Raw genomic sequence first — 21,683 nt, 5'->3', positions numbered from 1 at the left:
ATATAAATCTTTCTTTTTCGATTATGATCTTCGATGAGAGATTTCAAACAAATATCCTAATAATCAAATAATACAAACGTTATTTGTGAATGCGTTAAAAATGAGTACGACGAACGAACGATGTACGAAATGTCATGGTGATCATGAGACAGGTAGCATTTACTGTCCCAAATTTAACGAAAAGAGAATAGCAGATTCTACCAAAGTATCATCGGCTAAATCATCGGATAACAGTTACACCGTGCAAATAGTTTCCATAGGTATTCGGCCTGACAATTTCTACGAGGTTTGTACGAAAAGAAAAAAAAAAAAAAAATTAAAACCAAGAATACTTCAAAATATAATGGGATAATTCGTTCATTTCCAATATATATGTCATGCTCTCGCAATCGATAGATCATTTTATACACGGATTTTTTTTTTTTTTTTTAATAACAAGTGTTACTAAAAAAGAAAAAGTCATGAAACCATGGAAAGGTCGAAGCTCACGTAACTTTTTTTTTTTTTCCTACTTTTTTCCTTTTCCATAGAAAAGAGTGACCTTAAAAGGTAAAAAATTAATCAACCATTTTTTCTTGTTTTTTTTTTCTTCTTGAGGGAGGGTTAAAAAAAAAAAAGGATAGATCGAATAATAGCAAGCTATAGATTCTAATCCGATTATAGGTTAGAATTTTAAACGATTCATTAATTATCATATCTTTGTAATTTATCAAGGCCAAAATGTTACTAGCACCGGAAATCGATATGTCGTCTACGAAAATAACTGTTAAGGGCAATAATCTTCGTGTAAGCGTTCAACGACATCTAAGTAAAGAGTTTTCGGATATGATACAAAAATTGCCATGTAACGATTTGACGAAACAAATCCTTAAACATCGAGAAAATTTACTTATACCGGAGTCCATTGACAGCGATGAAGTTCGTGCTGTAGTTGACAATAAACATAGAATGCTAATCCTAACTGCACCTACTATTAAACCGAGTAAACGATTAAAAATGTGATCAATTGTAACAAATCGTCGTCAATGATACGTGTAAGCCCATGGAACAAATATTTTTCATAATTTTCATTGAAACCTTCTAATTAAATCATATTTCTATTACAGGATATCTACAAATTTGTTCTCTAGTTTCTTTTTTTATTATGAACTTCATAAACAGCTAATCTCGAAACAAAAGAATTTATCTAATCGATAATCTATTTCTAACATTACCTACAAATGCCAGATCAAGTTCTATAACTTAATGCCTTCAATTCTTGTAATAATTCTTCCTTATTGATTATGGAAAATTTGCCACAGCATTGTTTGGACAACGCCATATTGTTAAGACCATACGATTATATAGATCTCAAAATGATATCGAGCGGATTCAAAACACGATTGAAATTGAGTCAAATCCCGGATTTTTATACGATAAATAACAAAGAATATTTTGCTGTAAGTAATTTCACTTGGTTTCGATGCTTTATAAATTATCTTGAGTATGCGATATCTTTTGTATTCTTGTCACGTGTTATCTGTATATTAAAAAAAAAAAATAATAAATAAATAAATAAATAAATAAAAATAAAACAGATTGTATAAGAAATCAAATATAACGCAGGCAGAAATAAAGACTGAAGGATTTAAAGTAAGCACTGCTGCTCTAGCAACGGAGAATGTTTTGAATATTAAATTACAAGAATTGGGTGGTCGACGTCACGTTAGAAATATTAACTTTCTCATTCCAACGGAAGCAAATGCAAAAATTGCATCCATTGAAGTATTCGATGATAATACCATTTTTATGAGAGTACCACTCATCTGCAATTTTTAAATCGTGTATCAATGTAGATGAAAAAAAATCATTTATATATATATATAGTATTCTAAACGATGATCAAAATATAAATTTTGTTGTTGTGTCTCTTTCCAAATTTTATTTATATTGAAATAAAAATCTTGGATTAACGACAAAAGCTCCTTAATCATTTTTATTTGGTTGGTGGGCTCTTAGCTTTTGTTGCCTGCGCATCCAACGTTTTCGTCGGCTCTGGCTTTGCAGCTTTAGCTGGTGCTGAGGCTGCTTTCTTCGGAGCTTTAGGTTTCTTCGCTTTAATCGCTTTAACCGCCAGAATTTGCTTGGTTCGTCTCTCTTTCAGCCTCTTAGCTTTGAGTGCTGGTGCATTCTTAGGAAGTTCGATCTAAATAAAATGAAATAAAATATTTTCATATATGTACTTCAAACTTGTACACAATGGCGTTAAGAATCGATTGATATTATCATTATACTTACTCCACGTTTTTCAGCCAAAAGCAAATCTTTCTCATATTGTCTTCTTTGTGCTGTTAAAATTGCTGCACGTTTCAATACTGCAGCATATGGATTAAGACGCAACATTGCACGTGTATTGTTCAATGGGTTCAGTTTCTTCACCCTGCGTACTACCTTCTTTCTGTAATTTGAAAATTATATGTCAAATATTTGAAATTGCTTAAAAGAGAATAAAGTTAGTTTTTTTTTTTTTATTTCTATCAGTAATGGTTGAAAATTATAATCACTGTCAATCAACAACACGGACCTTAAAATCATCATATAGATAATAAAAAAAAAAAGAATTAATAATTTAATATTAATTTATATACATATATATGTTCGACGTATATTAAAAATATTACCTTGGAGCTCTCAGAACTCTTCTAATTTCATCCGACTTCAGAAGTCTAGACAAATCTGTATTGGCCATCTTAGGGAAGGGTAAATTGTAATCTGCCTTAAGCTTAGATTGTTTACGCCAAGTACCATACAGAGCATCTAATTGATCAAAAGCAGACTTCGTCCAAATAACGAAACGACCAACGTGACCACCAGGTGCCAGCTTCAGGAGATTCATCTTATTGATGTTCATAAGATCCACACCAGGAATATTACGGAATGCCTTACGAATACCCTAGACAAAAAAATTTAATAAAAAATATAGTAAAATTCTTTTTTATTTATTTATTATTATTATTATTATCACACACCTGATCCTGCCCATAGACAATCAAAGGTCCACGACGTTGAATGCGACGACGATTACGCATTTTACCTTTACCAGCACGGAATCTTTGCGACTTGTAAACCTATAAAAAAATATTAAATATTGTTCTTTATACCATTAATTGAAAAAATCTAATAACGAATACTTTTAATGAAATAAACGTGTGCAGTTGTGCATACCCTAACCTAGTATATAAAGGTACTAGTTTAGAACACCTGTGACAACTATATTACTCTAGCACCTGATTAGGAACATCCAAACTAAAAGATTTAGTAAAGATGTGGACATTCTATAGTGCCTATACAAGTAATCTTAACAATGCTTTCAATTACCTTCTGGATATCATTCCAAGCTTTAATACGTCTCAAGAAGATAACAGCTTGTTTAGTCTTGTTGTATTCCTGAATTTTATCGGAAACTACGAGAGGGAATTCTGGTACTTCTTGAACCATGTGTCCTGTAGACATATTTCATATGATCTGCGTAAGTTATGTTAATTAAAAAAAATAATAAATATAAGTAATAATTTATTACAAACTCAGTACAAAAGCTTATGTATAATCAGTTTATCAGAAACACGGACCAAAAGCTAAATCATCACAGAAGCGTATACGTATTGATTCTAAATAACCTAAAATATATTATAACCTTACCCTTAGATTGTACTAAAGCAGGAACACCAGATGCAGCAATCGCAGAAACAAGGGCGTATCTTTTCTGATTAACATTAACGCGACGGTGCCACCTTCTCCATGGTTTGGTTGGCGCAAACATGCGTCCACCTCTACACATGTTACCGAATGCACCCTGACCGGAACGATGGGTACCGCCACCACGAACACGAGGAATACGTGCTACTGCACGTCCAGTTCCCCATGATTCGGCAGAGGTTTGGTGACCTAGTAAACAGAATCTACATTTTCGTAGTTGAACTAACCGTATCCTAATCCATCCTAACGCTCAAAATATCTTAAAGTTAATAGGTTAGTTATTTTAAAAAATATATTTACCAGCCTCCTTGGACACGCAATACGGTTGCCTACTATTCTTTGAAACTTGCTGATGAACAAAATTTACGATATCGGGACGAATCGGAGCTTTGAACACCGATGGCAAAGAAATTGTATTTTCTGATGGTTCATTTTTATCACTATATACAGTAACCAAAGGTCGCGCCGTTGACAACGACTGGAATAAAGACAACAAGGAAATATTAAACATACGATAGGTTATGTTTTTTTTTTTTTTAATTAATTACAACGATATATTAGAAGACTTGAATGGCGAAATATTAAAAGAGATAATAAAACGCGTTCTGACATGCACATGGCGGCCGAAGAAATAACTATCGACTTTTTCGAATACTTTCACTTTTTCTTATACATTATTATGGCAACATATCGTACATGAATTTTGGAAAACGATCAAAGATCTATACGAGAAGCCGTATAAAAATTATAAAATACGTAAGAAAATCTATCCTACACAAGTACACAAATTACACACGTGGTTTATAATTTAATGTCTAACGCGAAACTTTTGGACACAGAAGATAGAATAATCAAAGATAACCATCAAAACGATATTCGTAATTCTACATTAGTAATAATAATGTAAATTTCTTACCATCTCGCCTTTTTTTCACGACTTTTCACGCATAAGACATACGCTAACCAGGCAGCTTGTACGCCTTACCTGGTCATAAAGGAAGAAGGATGCAAGCGGAAACGATACGACCCGAGTCACGCATGCTCAGTAGACGAACTTGACGACGCGTCCGGTTGTCGCATTGAAAATTTGCTTAATATTCGTTCACTTTTTTCCCGCTAGGAGGCACTGCAAGTAAAAATAATTTTACGGTATAGTTTTCAACGGCCAATACTATTTTCTATACGTAATTGAAAACAAGATCGTACGTATAGAAACGCGCGAGCAGTAACGATTAAATTAATTGAATTGAAAAGATATATTGAAATTTTCTCTGTATTTATAAAAAAAAATGGCTGGAGAAGTCATCGTTGATGCATTACCCTATATAGATCAAGGATATGACGAACCTGGTGTTAGGGAAGCGGTATGTAATTTTTGTACGAATAACCTGTAACGAACTTTTAGATATGTCTAGTGTAGTACAGGTTATGTTTTTTACAGTTTTACTATGGATATGAACAAGTTTATATTTGCTATTTGGAGGATGTATCCTTTACTCGCTCAATTTCAGGCATTAGCAATGGTTGAAGAAGAGACGAGACGATACAGACCAACCAAAAATTACTTGGAACATTTGCCTTCTTTAAATATAAATGCATTTGAAACTGATGTAATGAAGCACGAGTTTGAAAGAATGCAAAATCGTTTACCTATGGAAGTTCTCAGTATGAAACGTTATGAACTTCCACCGCCACCGCCTGGTAAAATGAACGATTTGACAGCCTGGAATGAGAGCGTAGAAAATAGTAGTGCGCAACTGGAACATCAAGCAACTAGGTGAGACTTCACAACAAACGTAGAGTCCATCGTATATTTTATCTCTTTTTTATACAATCTCTGTTTTTAAATTATAGGATATGTAATTTAGAATTAATGATGGAATATGGTTGCGAAGCCTGGAAATCGTATTTGGAAATATTAGTTCAATTAGTTAGTCAAGGACAAAAACAATTGCAGACTTTAAGAAAAAAGATACAAGAAGTTAATTGGCAAAGAAAATCGATGCAAACACAAGGAGGAGAAAAGTTAAGAGCATTGGAAGCTCAATGGGTCGGTTTGGTTTCAAAGAACTATGAAATTGAACAGGCATGTGTACATATAGAAGAGGAAATACACAAAACTATAATGAACAAAGAAGAGATAATAGAAATAAATCATGTACCAGGAGATGAAGAACCAGCCGTTCCAGGAAAAAGTGCCACGGACGTTATGGCAATGGAAATGAATCTTGCTGAAAATCAAGCAATATAATACATTTGCTCAAGTACGTAAGTATGAAAGAAGAAGAGAAAAAGAAAAAGAACAAAAAAAAAAAAAAAAGAAAGGAAGAAGACTTATTTTCTCTGTGAAATTTTGCATTGTAAATTATGAGAGAATGATATCCTATTGTATAAATATTAAATATAATAAAGCACAATTTATTTAATTATTGTTTATATGTATCACACTTCTGTTTATGGTTACAATATACATATTTACAAGTAAATATCACTGCTATGAATGAGACAACATACTAGTAATTTATATTTATAATTCATCATATATCAAATAGCTTGCACGCGTCGAAGTATTCATAGCACGTCACAATTCCCAGCATAAAATTCTGTATGCTACGAGAGAATGGTGTATCATACCTTCATAAAATTACAAAGCGAATAGCAAAGCGTCATGATTAAGAAATTATTCCAGTAAAAAAATACATAAATTTAATCTTTATTTTGCACGTTTCGTAACGACAGGAAACGCATTTCAATAAATTACGTTTACGTTTATATCATTTTTAGTCACTTAATTGTCATAAAGATGTTTCACTAGCTCCCGAGCTTTGCGATTGTAGAGGTAAAGTTCCCTTATATACTGCTGCTTCTTCCTCTAGCAAAGCTATGCGTTGTTTAAGCGATTTGACCTATAAAAAATTTGTTAAAAGTTGAATCACTTTTATGTTATAAATATGTGAAAATAAATTTATTTCACAAATAACACAGCAGTAACATAGCAGTGGCAATAATTCATCTGTTAAATATAGTAAAAAGCGGCGCACGCAACATTCAATATGGCCGCCAGAAGAAAAAATTTGTGTAGTATCTGGCCAAGCATAAGAACGTATCGATGTTCTTATACAGTGAAAGATTAAGGAAGTTTATACAAAAGTGGCCTGGCAAGAAAACTTTAGGCGTTTATCGTTTCTTACCATTATTTTTCATTTGTGGTGCACTGTTAGAATTTTCTATGATCAACTGGCAAGTTGGTCAGGTTAACTTTTATAAGGTATATAAAAAGCGAATTGTACTAGAGATGGTTGAAGAAAGATTACGGAAAATGGAAGAAAAAGATTTCTAAATACTCATATGTATTAAGAAGACTGATACCAAAAAACTATTAAATATCAAGAGATATGCATTGGTCATACATAAGATTTAGTATTGTATCAATGTTAACTATGTTGGCTGGAGCACAGACCGTCCACGTTATATACAAACCTCTCACCGATGTGGATCAGCTGGTAGAAGAAGAATTAGAAAAATGGAAAGCTAGCCATTGATTAATATAATGTATAATATCAAATGATGTATAGTAGAAAATAAATTACATTTAGCAGACACAAAAAACAATTTTAATTTACGAGATTGACTTTCGAAAAGAAACAAAAATATCTTGAGGTCGCAATTGGATATTATGACATATTTCGTGTACAAATAAAAACATTCAAGAGATGATTTATAACTTCAACTTTTGGTTTAAATTGCAATCTATGTATACAATATCTACTTCAGGATATTTTTTATTCATACCTGTGCTGTATGTCTTTCCACCATTCCCAACATTTGCTGCTCTAATTTTTTTAATCTAGATTGATATTTTTTCTTTGTTTTTTCCAACGTTTGTACCAGAGCACTAAAAGAAATAAGAGTATAAACTTGACTGTTCGTACAAGATTATTATTTTTACGATCGGTGAAATAAAATATATCACCTGTTAGCTTTTTTCAAATCATTAACAAGTTCTGCAGATTGTTGATGTCTCAATTCTGAGTTCTTATTCACTTTATCCAATGTTGAAACTAATTCTTGCAGACGTTCTTTTAATCTTGCTTCTCTACCCAATGCTTCGATAAGTTCAGACTCGATACCTTCGCTCTCGTTATCGCTAAGACCACGATCCTACAAATAACGTCTATTAGAAATTTTTCGATTCTATTAAATGACACTTATAAAACGTGAGAAATATATTACTTTGTTCATTGATAACATAGCCTCGGTATCGTTAAGCTGTCCCTGAAGATGTTCTATAGCAGCATGCTGAGCTGCAATTTGCGTTTCCTGCGCGTTCAACTTTAATTCTATCGTAGCTCTTTCTTTTTCCAAAAGAAATACTCTTGCCCTCAACTCTGCTTTATCTTCTCTCATAGCCATTAATTCCTAACGATATTATAAGTTAGGTATCGATCAACGTTTTTCATTACTACTCAGAATTAGTATTATATAATTGGTATACTAACTTGCATAAGAACAGCAGTCTCTAAATCTAATTTTCTAGCTTCTGCGAGAGAAATAGTATTTTTTGAATTAAGAGGTTCGACATGAACACTTTCTAATTCCACGGCAGTGGATCTGACCATAGCACGATCGCCTTTTAATCTGCTAATGTGTCTTCTAAGTCTCTCCTCGTTCTCGACAGTCCAAGTTACTTCAGATCTATGAAAATAATAAGATGGTCTAACCCTGATATTCGAAGACTTCTAACAATTTGATATACGTACTCATCCGACAAGATTATACTATCTTCCCAAGGTGCACCCATAACATTAGCGCAATCATTTTCAAGTCTGTTCAACATATGATAAGCTACATTCTCAGCTGCTCTTCTATTGTCGATAGTAAGGCTATTTCGTTCTGTAGAAAGTGCAATCTCGCTTTCTAACAAAGCAACGAGAACATCGTAGGCTTCTATGGCACGATCGCTATAAGATAACGCTAATCTTAACGCCATTGCATTCGATTCGTATTTCCCAACGAGTAAACTCAATCTAAATTCAAAAGAAAAGATATGATGTACCTAGATCATTATAAATCCGTATCGAAAAATCTCCGATAAAATTACCTATCGCATTGAGCTTTGCTCTCGTGTAAGGTCAAAGCAAGAACAGCGTTATTCGCTCGAGCATGTTCCAATCTGCTGTTCAACCTTTCTGTTTCTACTTCGAATTGTTTCTCCGAGCCATTTAACTCTTGCAAATTCGATTGTTCTAAGAGATCGGACACGAGATGTTCAGCAACCATGGTCGAACAAACCTGTAATACGTTGGGCTCGTACGTCATATGCTTGGATGCAAATGAAAAGAGAAATATAGGAGGGGAAAGAAAATAATTGAATTCATACACCGAGATTCGTAATATCTGGGCCGGTGATATGTCTCTCATCAGTTCTCCTTAGTCTCACCCTCTCGGCCATCTTGAGGACTGGCGGTTCCTCCCTCGTTACGCTCTTTGTCGGCGGTGTTTGAAGGGGTGGCAGGAGTGGCGAGCAAGGTGCCGTCAGAGGTTCTGGCGAGCTGGTGTTACCTCTCGTCTGTGAATACGATAAAGAAAAAACTTGAAATTTAGCTCGCTGAGAACTCTTTCACCGTCGAGAGTAATTTTACTTCTTTGAGGGAGCTAGTTAGTACTCGTTATATTATAATACAAAATTAAGAACGTACGACAGACAACACCGTCGATTTAAATATATCTCGATATGTGTATTTTACTTTATGTTCTCGTCGAGGTGAGTCTCCATTGAGTTGTCCCTGATTGCCATTCTGTCCTTGATTCTTAAATTGTGCCAACTGTGCTTGGAGGCTCACGATTTCTGCTCTAAGGGCCGTAACTTCTTCTTGGAGAGTAGCCACGGCGACACTTTGACACGAGGCTGCTGGTTGAGTTGGTTCTGGCGTTGGTAAAGCAGCAGGACTGTCCAATTGTTCCCTACCGTTCTACAAAAGCGACTTTTCTCAAATATTCCATAATTTCCCCTATTTTCAGATAGACTTTGACGAATCAGACAATTGAAATAAATTCAAAGACAAATGAAAATAGCTAAAAAGGATAGCAATCATCAGCAAATACATAATTTCCTGAAATACCATCTGCACAGAGGAAACGAATTCTCTTCCGTTACCTCGTTGGTTCGATGTTCAATTTCCTCGCAGCAACTGGAATCGGCATCTCCCAAGGTTCTATCTCCATCACCTTGAATATCTCCACCTCCCTCACTCTCCTCCACCGGATTCGTGATCGATCCCTCCGCATCCCTACTGGTTTCGATTTCTGCAAATTGAATGCACCCAATCTTCAGATCTCCAGATAGTATAGCGTATGAAAAGAATAAAAAGGAAAGAGAAAAAAACGAACTTGAATACATGTTCGTGAATTCGTTGTGAAGTTCGTTATCTATATTTATATTTCCACATTCTATGCATGCTTCAAGTAGTTCCAATAATTTATGTCTTGGAGAGAAAAAGAATTACAAAAGAGAGAGAAAGAGAGAGAGAGAGAGAAAAAAGGAGCATTAGAATTCTTGGAATTGAATGTGCCTTCTTACCGGACTCATCCTCCTCGGCAATTACGGTAGCACGATGCCTCTCCAACTGTCTGCCCAGCTCGGCAATGACGGAATGCAATTCGGTAAGTCTCTCCTCGTGCCTGGCCGCCTGCTGTTCAGCTCTTTGCTCAGCCCTAGCAGCTTGAACTTCTGCTCTTGCTAAAGCTACTTCAGCAGCTTCTCTCGCACGAGTAGCTATCAATAGTCGTGAATTTAGATCGGCGACTTCGGATCGTAACGACGACAATGCTGCTGCATGGAGCTGGAATAATATCATTTTTCTTTTTCTTTCTTTAACATTCATTAACCATTGAAAACAAATCGGTATTGCGTTAACGTGTCTTATTCGTATCGTTAAAGCTTTTTATCTTGTTTTATTCACGTCTATACGTCTATAGTTTCTCACGTGATTATTAATTAATTCGTTTTCTAATTGTCGACACTTCTGGAAGATGTTCTGTGTGAATCATCTTTATTTCGAGAGAAAAAAATAATGCCGTTTAAAATCGTGTATTAAATCGAAATAGATTCAAGGCTAATTCGTACATAATTCGCGAACAGAGGTAGATTAAACCGAATCGTAAATTAAGACAAAACGCGTTATATAACTCGAGTCTTTGGTAATCATTAAATTACGAAGAATTCATAAAAAAAATATATATATATATGTAGAGAGGAAGAGAGAGAGGGGGAAAAAAGAAAAAAAAAATTATACAAAAAATTTATATAAAAAGTTCTAAACGGAGACGTTGTTTCGCGTGTCACGTGTCTCATTAAAAAAATAAATACATTACTCATTAAAAAATAAATATATAAAAAAAGAGATCGGAAGAATTCGACTGACAGAAAGAGGAAAAGCATGGAAAAATTTGTAGATTCCTGTCTCGTTTTGAGTGTCCTTCGCGTGATCACTCACGCGTGTCAGCTGTGTTACGAGACGAGACGAGACACTAATGACGAATACCCGGTCACGTGTTAATCCGTAGATAAAAGATAAAAAGGGGAGGGAAGAGTAAAAGAAACAAAAAAAAAAAAAAAAGAAAAAGAAAAAGAAGAGACGATCCTGAAAGGTATAAAAATCTCGATGTCGGAACGTTTCGACGCACATTCAGTGACTTACAAGTCTTAGGAAGACATCAAACAGTGAGCAAGAGTGCATCGTTATATTCTTCGGTATGTTTAATCGTCCGATAAAAATAAACGACCTGTAGTTACGCTTGTAGTTTTACGATTTGAGAAAAAACCAAAAAGAAAGAAAAAAAAAAAAAAAACCAGAAAAAAGAAATTAGCCTAAAGTCTCGAAAAAGAGTGGTTGATTTTTTAAAATAGTCTAGAGAATTTTAACCACACCCTATTTTTTTGCTTCATCCTTATTTTGTTATTACAAAAGTTTGGATACTTCGAAATTTGTAAACTGAGATTACAGATATGTAAATACGATCGTAGGTTCTACTGATGCATAACGCAAACAAATAGATAAATAAATAAATGAATAAATGATTAAAAAGAAAGAGAAGTATATATTCTGTCAAGACGGGCGAGAACTCGACGAGCGTTAATCGTTGTCTTTTTTTTCGACGGGTAAAGATTTATAACTCGAACTTTGAAAACTGGTTACCCATACGTTTGAGAACGGCTTAGTTGGTTAGACGTTCGATTTCTTTTAGAAAATTTTTCACGTTTCTTTCTTCACACGGATTAGCACATATAATTAGCTTATCTCCATCTTCATTTTCGTGACAGACAGCCTTGAGAAGGGAGGAGGAGGAGCAGCATTTAAAATGAAGCTGCTTTTTGTCGTCGCTATCGTTGTCATGATTTTGTCGACGACGACGACAACGATGAGTGCAAAGGAGGACGATTATATTCATCTTCCTGGAAAATCTTGCAAGGATGCACCGCCTTGTCCAGATGAAAGACAATGCGTGATGGCAAAGCCAAGATGCAACGTTGGAACTTGCCCGGATTTGGTACCAACGTGTGGTCCAAAATCATGAACGGATTATATATATATATTCTATCAAGTTAACTACTTTTTTTATAACAAATTATAAAAAAAAAAAAAATTAAAAAATCAAAAAAAAAGTAAGGAATAGTGTATCCAATTCGATGTACAAGCTATATAAAAATGTACGAGGTAAATAATCAACACGTCTATATTCTCGTTGGCTGTTGATCTTGGTTTGGGAATTTCGAACTTACAGAATGTTGTTTATCCGTATAATCCATTTCTACATGAACCGGTACGGTTCTCTCGGATCTGCGATCACCCGGACAACACAGCCAGGATCTAGATCTAGCCAATCCTGTTGGCTCCTCCTCTTCGTCATCTTCGTCAATGTCTTCGTCCTCGGTTGTGGCACAATGGACGTAAACGAGATCGTTTCTAAGTTCATCCTCGACGATATCTTTTGCCGCGTTCGATGGAATGTGACTCGACAACGTTTGTATCCCGCATCTCGATGTTCTTTGAAGATATTGTTGCAGTTGATATTGTTGTTGTTGCTGCTGTTGATGTTGTTGTTGACGACGCAAACGATCGACGAAGTACGTTGACTCCGTAGAGTCATTGTTAATAGCCACCGTAAAATTCGCCACCTTGTTGGATTCGTCGTTACTCTTCCCGTCGTTGTTTTTCGACGAGTTGCATTCTTGATTTTCGAGGAGAAGAGGGAGAACAAGAGGTCGTACGGTCAACTCGATCAATCGGATAAGATCGAGTGATCTTGTTATTTACTTACGTACCTATATCGCGTTTTTCCGTGCTGTGATCTATACTATGAATTCTATCGAGCTTTAGATCATTTCATTCCTTGAAAGATTTTCGTGCTAGCATGTGTGGTATGGTATGTGTGTGTGTGTGTGTGTGTGTGTGTATGCACGTGTATAGGTTTCAAGCGAATCCTTCGAGCATGACACTTTGCTTCTTTAGTTCATATTTTTCATTCTTTTATTTTCTTAAAAGAATATTACAAAAATATTGATACTTTTAAACTTTAATTTTTCTGATTATCACGAACAAAAATTGTCGATTGAAAGGTATCTTCTGTAAAAGAAAAATGATAGATGCACCGTGTCATCGTGTCAGAAATCGAATAATAGTGACAAAGAATCGGTTGCTCTCTCTCTTTTGTTTTTCTTTTCTAGGTTTCAGTAAGTATCAGAAGAGCATTGTCCCGGATCACCAAGCTATCGATCGTAAGGGAGTCTTTCACGCGTCGTCGTTAGGATGCGCTCTGGTCTATCACGTTAACCACCCAACCCTTATATCCTTCCTCCATATTCTTTTTTTTTTTTTTTTTTTTTAAGATAAAGAACTCCCTTCGGAGATCTTTTTCATTTTTTATTAAAACATTTCAACTTGATTTTTCCGATAAACTCGATTAACACGATTATACGCGATTTTATTTGAGATTAAAATTCGGTGTCACATATTACTCTGATTGAAATAATTTATGCAAATATCAGAAGGAGAAGTATCAGATTAAAAAATAAATAAATAAAAAAAGGAGAGAGAGAGAGAGAGAGAGAGAGAGAGAGAGAAAGAGAGAAATGTGGAACCAGTGAGAAAGCTTGAAAATAGATCCGTCGGATACGTTTGTCTTTCCTACTTACCCTCCCCATTAATATTTCAAAGGTTGATATCGATCACCTTTTTGCGGATTCACGAGACGCCCTCTTTTCAACGACTCGAGTAAAAGCGTTTTAGTTTCTTCTTTTTTCTTCTTTTTCTTTAAATCATACATTAAAACTTTCAAGAGAGTTTATCGATAATATTTTTTTTATTTCGACGTAACCAATTAATACATCGAGATATCTATCATTAGTCCGATCGATCGTTATCTTAACACCGTCCGATACATATTAGAATTTAATGAACAAATCAACGTTAATTATTCGTAATGTTAATTATAAAATCGATAAATTAAAATTTCGTTGTATTCGTACGTATTTTTCCCGATTACGCGACGTAATATTAATCTGTTAAATTGCATTTGACTCTTTCTACTTGTTATAAAGAAATGACAATTGTTTATGTTATGATCGGGTACATGCACAATTTTTTAATCTTTACCACAATGTATTATAGATACACATTTAAAAAAAAAAATAAATATTCGTTATCTATTTCATTTGAATGTTGTTAGAAAGTTCCATTGTAATAATAGAGAAATTGCATTAGGGTTTTACTTTTGGAAGGAGAAGTAATCTCCGATCGAGATATCGGACGCAAACTGTACGTCACGCTCGAGGGAGTACGACGAAAGGGAAGCTTTCGCGATTATTAAAGCAGCAGTAAAATAGTAGTAGGCGCGGCTGTAACGCTTTGGAGAAGCATTTACACGTGCAAGAGAAAGAGAGAAAGAGAGAGAGAGAGAGAGAGAGAGAGAGAGAGAGAGAGAGAAAAAAGGAGGGTGATTCGCAGGTTTGAAAATTTCTAGATTTTCGAAGCGTTTAACGAGCTCGCTCAGAAGAACGTACAGCTGCTCGTTAACCCTTCGTTAGTGGCCAGCTTGCTGTTGGCTGCGGTCTCCGATCTTCTCTCCCTCGGTTTGCCATTCCGTTGCTCTCTAATGTTCTCTCGCGATACGTTCGTTAGCGTTTCAATGATACCGTTTTTCATGTTTCTACTCGCAAGAGCCTTAACTTCGAATGGAGAGAATTCGCCTAAGAGGAAATAATTCGATTACTTATAAAGAGATTCCGACGTTACAAGATATAAAATTTAAATATATACAAAGATCTGTAATAGCCTAAACGAAAAGAACAAAGAAAAAAGAAAAGTTCTATTTAACGCGTACGAACGAATAAATAGAGATCTTTTTTTAACGAACCACTTTATATTTTCGAGTGAGAACAGAATCGTTGTTTAAGAGGAAAGAGCTGTAATAACATCGGAAGGCTGCCCTCCTATCTTTGGCCCTAATGAAAAAACGGTCCATCGTGCTTCGAGCACGTTTGCAGGAGCTTAAGTACATTCTCCTTCTCTCTCTCTCTCTCTCTCTCTCTCTCTCTCTCTCTCTCTCTCTCTTTATCTCTCACCCTCTTTCTTCTCCAAGGAATCGAGCGCACGTGCACACTACAAGAAGCGCGCGAATAGTGTATTAGCATTCCTGCCACGCACCATCCTGCTTACCTAAAAAGAACAAAAGGCACGCGTAATTGTTTATCCTCCGATAATGGCCGACACGGGGAATTGCTTCATCAACACCCGCAGGCTCCAACGATCCTCGTAATTTAACTCATGCGAGAATTCCAACGTGCTGCCGCGGCCCTTCTTTCCAACTAACCAGAGAACCAACCAACGTTGGTACTTACACCACCGTCAGAGCCTGGTCTTGGTCTTGGTCTTGGTCTTGTTCGACTACGTCTCGATCTAGAAGTCTTTTTAACCGGTCTCTCACATTGCTTACAGCTTTCGACGTACATATAACGAGACTCGGAAATAGCGCCTACTCATGCGTATACGCATGTATTACGTACGTACATATGTATTTATGTATGTATTATACGTGTGTATGGTCACGCGACGTAAACTCTAAATCCGATTTGCTTCTTATCGAATGCCAATGTATTATTTATTGGGGCGTTTCCAATACTGAACTGATGGAATTTCATTGGACAGTTATCTTTTTTTTTTCGAGAAGAATAAACGAACAAAAATAATATATCGAATGTCAAACGATAATACATTAATATTACAAATATTTCTTATTTCTTTGTTTTTGCTGTTGTTCGTGTTTTTTTTATTTTATTTTATTTTATTTTTTCTTCTTTTTTTTTAAGGTAAAGAAGATAAATAAAAAAGTGATTGATCGGTATGCAATCACAAGTTACGCGAGTACTACCAATGGAATTCGGTATTGGTACGAGGTCGGTCGGTGCGTTAATTAAACGAGTTAATTACTCGAGGCGTCGTAAACGCGTAGCAATGTTGCTGAATAGAAGTACGCTCCGTGTGCGAATTTAGGAGAAGTCGACTGGTCTACACGGAGCCACCGCCAATTATAGGAGTTCGGTACTTGTAAGAAGCACCATACGAGTAGTTACAAGTGCTCTCTTTTGCTATCGTACTCGTTTTACCTACGTACGTAACGTATGTGTATACATATATATATATATAATATATATGTGTGTGTACACATACGAATATATACGGATGTACGTATATAACGTAACTACATGCGAATTTGCACGCTCGCGCGCCAGCTCATTTTAGAATCGAAAACAATTGCCGACATTTTCGAGAAGGAGTATAATTTACGCAAAGTAAAGTACGTAAAGCCTTACGAAAATAAACGGATAAAGAAACTACTTCGGGCGTTACATTCTTTTCTTTTCTTTTTTTCTTTTGCAATTTTAAGTGAGTTCAGAAATAACTTAGAGTACTTAGCTTTTCCATAGTTGACAAGAAAAGAGATACGCGATACGAATTAGATTACGAATTAAAATTCGAAACTCGTTAAACGTAAGTCGGAATTTCGTTTCTGCAACGTTGATAAGAATCTGAGAAGTTCTAGCGTTTTGTTCTCTCTCTCTCTCATCTTTAACGAAGGAGAATCTTATCACGTTCGACCGTAAAAGCAGCCAGCTATCCGTTATGTTTATTTTCGTCTTTAAGAATCTCGACTCGAAGAGATCGTTGTGATTGGTAACGGGACTCCCATGAAAACTCAATTTCTCTATGAGTTTAGATAACGATTAGGAAAAGAGAAAGAGAGAAAAAGAGAAAGAAAAAAAGGAAATAAAGAGATTATCGTTCGATAAGCGAATGATATTTTCACGGCTGGTTTTATCGGTTAAATAAAGTTACACCTGATACCTATACGTATCACGGCTGGGATATATGAGAAAAAATGTGGCAAATGAATGCATCTTGGTTACGAACGTCGAGTAATTACAACGATACGAGGGTCGACTCTCGCTAATTGCAAGTCCCGAGACGTGAACGTCGCCGTTCGTAAATCTTTTTTAACCTTCCTAAATTTTTTGCGATCACTTTTCCTTCGTCGGAAGGTCGAGAAAGTAATCTATGGGTTGACACGGGTCAACGTTTGATTGATTATCCGATCGAAGACATAATCTTTATTTTCAGCAGGTATATAAGTATATACTCGAAAATATTATCTCGTTATTATATATATTATATATACATACACGCGCAAAGAAGCAACAAAGATTCTCGTAATAAATTTGATAAATTTAGATTCGGATCAGATGAAAACTCGAGTAAAAATTTAAACGATTAAAATTCGATTGACAAAATTTATGTCTGTATATTATTAATCTCTCTTGGAGATTATATATGTATAATTTCGTTATAGTCGATCGAAAGCAATCGAGAACAAAATTCTTATAAACGAAATGGAAATTCTTTTTCCAAGCAATTTCAACGAATATTATCTCCTCGTTATCCTTATATTTCTCGAGAAACTTCCGTTCACCGTAAACCGCTCGGGCGACGTCGCGGCCAAACTCCAACGCGTTTTATGATCCGACCGAGTATTCTCGTTTCGCTTAGAAATAAACGTTTTCTCATATGCTCTGTCTAAACGGTAAACGACGGAAAAGAGAGAGAAAGAGAGAGAGAGAGAGTTAGAGACAGAAAGACAGAGCTAGATATATACATAAACTTTCTAGCAATCATATATGCATAAGACGAATAAAAAACTTAGCTTTCTTTCGTAATATTTAGAGCGAGCCTTCCAGATTACATCCATATAAAAACAATATGCAAAAAATATTAAAATGTGCACAGATATACACAAATACGCACACACACACACACACACACACACATATATATATATATATATATATATATGCGAATAGAGACATTTATATTATAAATATTTTAGATTTACGTTCGAGCAAGATCACCAAGAGATAAGAAGGTACTTTCCAATTCTTTGGGAGCACCTAAGTGACGGCCAATTTCTCTCGATTCTTAAAAAGGAAGCGCGACAACGCGAGCCAAGAATCGATATTACATCGAGCAAAGTTGCTCTCTCCCGATTCGTCGGGAACGAGAGGTAAAACTTCAGTAAAGACTGGAGTTAGGGCAAAATCATTTCCGGACTTTTCCTTAAGGCGACATCGTTTCCATAGGGAATTACCAAGTAAGAGTAAGTATCTTTTAATGTATCGTATAATGTATTGTATGTGTGTATGTGTTTATATAATAATAATAATAATAATAATAATAATAATAATAATAATAATAATAATAAATTAATAGGAAATGATTATTTTTTATAAGGATGATTTAAATTCCAAGAAATAAAAAATAAAACGTAAAAATAGGAAAATCGCACGTGCGTTCGAGAAAGCAAATAGAAAGAGAGAGAGAGAGAGAGAGAGAGAGAGAGAGAGAGAAAGAGAAAAAAATATACTAGGGAGAGGTAAAGTCCTTGCAGCTGTGCATTGCCGTGAATGGATATCGACTTATCGTTCATCGATGTAGTCGAACGACATTAGCATCGTACTGATTCGAACTTCGAACGTGTCGAAGCGATCTTTTTGCATTTATTTCTTTTTTTTTTTTCTTCTTTTTCTTTTTCTTCTTCCTTCCTATCTCTTTTTCGCATTGATTATTTTGTCGCGTTCGTTTGTTCGTTCGTTAGTACCAATTATACGATAGCTATTAGAACAAACAAAGTTATCTTATTGGAATAAATGAATGAAATTAGAATTATTCGTGTTCCGGGAAAAATTAGAGAAATTAAGATAAACGTGATTCTACGTTCACCTTCTCGGTTCTTGTTGAGATCTCTATCTGAATTATTTATCGACGGTTCGAACGTATCGAAGTAGAACCTTAAGAGGGAAACGGAAAGAGAACATTTCTTCTCTCTTTCTCTCTCTCTCTCTCTCTCTCTCTTTCGTTTTTATTGTCCTGAAAATTACGTCTAACTATGACGCACGCGTAACGTGAGCCGAATGTTTATCAAATGTAAAACAAATCCTGGAACAACGAAAGAAGCGATAAAATTTTTAAAGTGGGTACGAAGGAAAAATATATATATATACATATAAGTATAGATAATTATTTATCCTACATTGAAAGAACTATGTAAAAATGAAAGTAAAATTATTGAAATTTCTGATCGCGCGGTATTCATTCAAGTCGAGTCATAGTAATTAATCGAAATCCTTCTTGTTACCGTTACTTTCTTTAATTGTGATATCCACTACATTTGAAAACCTGTTTTACCGGTTAAACACCGATACAAGAGGATCCTTGCAACGAGGATGGAACTCATTAATTAAATAAGAGGGAGAGCTTGCTCGCCGGAAGACGATTCATTTTTTATATCCTAAGTGATTCTCTCACCCTCAAAGATGTTGTTTTTTCTTTTTATTATTTTATTTTTTTTCATTGGATGAACGGTTAAACCGTTTAAAAATCACGAAGCCTTGCATTAGCTATCCTTACAACAACGAACAAGGCGTGTGTTTGCGTATGCAAGGTTTGGTGTTAACGAGAGAAAGATAGAAAGAAAGAGAAAAGAAGAAGAAAATAAAATCAAATAACACATCACCACGTGTATATTAATATTCATGAAATGCAAAGAAGCGGCCAAACAAGAGGGGTTTCTACAAAAAATTTCTACAAAGCTCTCTCTGATTCAACGTATTTCGTAATTCTTACAAATTACATTATCATCAATCACGAACTTGTTAATTCAAATATTTAATTTTCAATTCGAAGAGTAAAAGCTCGTAGCGAAAGTTAAAAGCTTTGTCCGAAAAAATGGACGATAAATAATGTAAGGAAATAAGGTCAAAACGAGTTATCAAATTCATTTAAAGAACACTGCTAATAGATAGACATATATATATATATATATATATATATATATATACATACACACACATATATCCACAAGGAGGTTGCGGTCAAGGATTGCGGCAAGCGATACTAGGTAAAAAATAAAAAAGGAGAAAGAAATTATATATCCTCCTGACCGTTCTATTATCGACCCAACCATTAGAATGTTACCTTATATATAGTATATTAAAATTGCCTACAAATTCTTGACATTCTCCTACGATAAAAAGAAAACGAGAATAGACGTATTGTGTATTAAAAAAGAAAAAATATATACATCTATATATATACATTTATATATACATATATATATATATATATACACATTTATATAGATAGATAGATAGATAGATAGATATTGTATATTAACATTAAATGCCGGGCTACAATATATTCAGGTGATTTTCCATTCACTCTGCATGGCCCACTGATAGTCTATATGGTATTCGACGTGTTAAACATTACAACAACGAAAAACGTCTTTTCGATCTTGAAAGACAGCTAACAGATAAATTCTATTTCTCGATGGTAGACGTCAGTTTCTAGTAGTCAAGTCAATGCTTGGATCAGACAGACGGGCTTTCACGGAGGTCGCTTTACCGTATAACGGGAGGTCTAATGGAAACTTCGCATTTCGCATTCTGTAGCTGCCCCTCGGTACAATCGGGTATAAATAAGATACATTCCTGCGATGCCTTGAAAGAGTAAAAATGTAAATATTGCCTGGGCTCGCGTGTATTGAAAAGAAGAGAAAGCGAGCTTGGTTCCAAGCGTTCCGGTATTGCTCGTACGTATAAAACGTAAAGTTTTTATTGCAGGAAATTGCGAAGGAAATTAATTATTCGACAGAAAAATTGGTCACGACGAGAATGTGCTCCCGACTACTATTACAAATACCATAATTAACTAACACGGTTTGTCTTCCATTAAGGTAAGCCCCTGATGCTTGAATAATAGCTTCGTCCCATTACACGCTGTATTGTTAATAGCCGCATCAAATGGCTTAATTAAAGTTACGAATGTGAATATTATTTTGGGTAAACAAATCTCTCTCTCTCTCTCTCTCTCTCTCTCTCTCTCTCACACACACACCTTCCCACTCTCTTTTTCTTTCTAATAATTTCGCTCATAGAATAGATGAATAATATTGAGAGAGAGAGAGAGAGAAAGAGAGAGAGAGAGAGAGAGAGAGAGAGAGAGAGAGAGAGAAAGAGAATAATTCAAAGGCTTAAACGTTTAACTCTATAATTTCTAATTATTTATGTAGATCATCAATATCTGCATTTTATCGAATTCGACGATATTGATCCTTCGAAGATCCTTTGATCGAGTTGAATAAAACGACGCAATAATTATATACATATAAAACGTAGATTGCAAAACTCGAACAAATCGGTAAGAGTTCAAAAAAAAGAAAAAAAAAGAAAAAGAAGGAGCTTCGTAACTATGTGCAGTAGAAGCGTGTAAAAGCGTGAAAAATACGTAGACGGAAAGAGAGATAAAAAAGAAAAATAAAAAACTAAAAAAGAGAGAAAA

The 21,683-nt window shown here is 35.0% G+C and overlaps 7 protein-coding genes and 1 long non-coding RNA gene across 10 annotated transcripts in view; 6 read left to right on the top strand and 2 right to left on the bottom strand.

Annotated features, from left to right (window-relative positions):
• Positions 1-100: 100 nt before the first annotated feature.
• LOC122629539 lies at positions 101-1,573 on the top strand. Its single transcript, XM_043813073.1, has 3 exons — positions 101-286; positions 715-1,034; positions 1,107-1,573. Exons 1-2 carry the CDS (start codon positions 101-103, stop codon positions 1,000-1,002), a joined length of 474 nt encoding a protein of 157 aa, XP_043669008.1. The 3' UTR covers positions 1,003-1,034; positions 1,107-1,573.
• LOC122629541 lies at positions 1,284-1,818 on the top strand. Its single transcript, XM_043813075.1, has 2 exons — positions 1,284-1,439; positions 1,606-1,818. The coding sequence occupies exons 1-2, from the start codon at positions 1,284-1,286 to the stop codon at positions 1,816-1,818; spliced, it is 369 nt and encodes a 122-aa protein (XP_043669010.1).
• A 71-nt stretch (positions 1,819-1,889) lies between these two features.
• On the bottom strand, positions 1,890-4,802 carry LOC122629537 (60S ribosomal protein L4). The gene is made up of 8 exons (XM_043813069.1): positions 4,652-4,802; positions 4,036-4,213; positions 3,679-3,924; positions 3,358-3,482; positions 3,009-3,107; positions 2,661-2,932; positions 2,278-2,437; positions 1,890-2,185 (listed from the first exon to the last, which is right to left on the bottom strand). The coding sequence occupies exons 1-8, from the start codon at positions 4,652-4,654 to the stop codon at positions 1,976-1,978; spliced, it is 1,293 nt and encodes a 430-aa protein (XP_043669004.1). The 5' UTR covers positions 4,655-4,802; the 3' UTR covers positions 1,890-1,975.
• Positions 4,803-4,930: 128 nt separating this feature from the next.
• Positions 4,931-6,059, top strand: LOC122629538 (pre-mRNA-splicing factor SPF27). Of its 2 annotated transcripts, none has more exons than XM_043813071.1 (3): positions 4,931-5,099; positions 5,247-5,512; positions 5,590-6,059. In XM_043813071.1, the coding sequence occupies exons 1-3, from the start codon at positions 5,025-5,027 to the stop codon at positions 5,984-5,986; spliced, it is 738 nt and encodes a 245-aa protein (XP_043669006.1). In that variant the 5' UTR covers positions 4,931-5,024; the 3' UTR covers positions 5,987-6,059. The 2 variants fall into 2 exon arrangements, with proteins under 2 accessions (XP_043669006.1, XP_043669005.1); XM_043813070.1 differs by having other exon boundaries at positions 4,934-5,099; positions 5,177-5,512.
• A 78-nt stretch (positions 6,060-6,137) lies between these two features.
• The window catches only part of LOC122629532 (colorectal mutant cancer protein), a 24,677-nt gene continuing 9,131 nt past the window's right edge, over positions 6,138-21,683 (bottom strand). Inside the window, exons 2-13 of one of the 2 annotated variants that reach the window (XM_043813057.1) lie at positions 12,518-12,966; positions 10,316-10,577; positions 9,893-10,041; positions 9,483-9,707; positions 9,116-9,304; positions 8,837-9,027; positions 8,496-8,762; positions 8,235-8,430; positions 7,969-8,154; positions 7,709-7,896; positions 7,528-7,630; positions 6,138-6,641 (exon numbers count right to left, since the gene is read on the bottom strand). In XM_043813057.1, the coding sequence (XP_043668992.1) occupies positions 6,531-6,641; positions 7,528-7,630; positions 7,709-7,896; positions 7,969-8,154; positions 8,235-8,430; positions 8,496-8,762; positions 8,837-9,027; positions 9,116-9,304; positions 9,483-9,707; positions 9,893-10,041; positions 10,316-10,577; positions 12,518-12,966 (2,516 nt within the window). In that variant the 3' untranslated portion in view covers positions 6,138-6,530. The remainder of the gene's footprint in view (positions 6,642-7,527; positions 7,631-7,708; positions 7,897-7,968; positions 8,155-8,234; positions 8,431-8,495; positions 8,763-8,836; positions 9,028-9,115; positions 9,305-9,482; positions 9,708-9,892; positions 10,042-10,315; positions 10,578-12,517; positions 12,967-21,683) is intronic. The other variant, XM_043813058.1, reaches the window with a different exon arrangement.
• LOC122629542 (small integral membrane protein 4) lies at positions 6,635-7,114 on the top strand. The gene has a single exon (XM_043813076.1). It carries the CDS (start codon positions 6,845-6,847, stop codon positions 7,073-7,075), a length of 231 nt encoding a protein of 76 aa, XP_043669011.1. The 5' UTR covers positions 6,635-6,844; the 3' UTR covers positions 7,076-7,114.
• Positions 7,131-7,344, top strand: LOC122629543. The gene has a single exon (XM_043813077.1). It carries the CDS (start codon positions 7,131-7,133, stop codon positions 7,275-7,277), a length of 147 nt encoding a protein of 48 aa, XP_043669012.1. The 3' UTR covers positions 7,278-7,344.
• LOC122629544 lies at positions 12,329-14,414 on the top strand. Its single transcript, XR_006327287.1, has 2 exons — positions 12,329-12,452; positions 12,520-14,414. It is a non-coding gene; the product is annotated as an uncharacterized LOC122629544 (long non-coding RNA).

Source organism: Vespula pensylvanica, chromosome 5 (genome assembly GCF_014466175.1).
Source record: "Vespula pensylvanica isolate Volc-1 chromosome 5, ASM1446617v1, whole genome shotgun sequence".
Taxonomy (NCBI): Eukaryota; Metazoa; Arthropoda; class Insecta; order Hymenoptera; family Vespidae; genus Vespula; species Vespula pensylvanica.
This window is presented reverse-complemented; position numbering and strand designations above follow the sequence as displayed.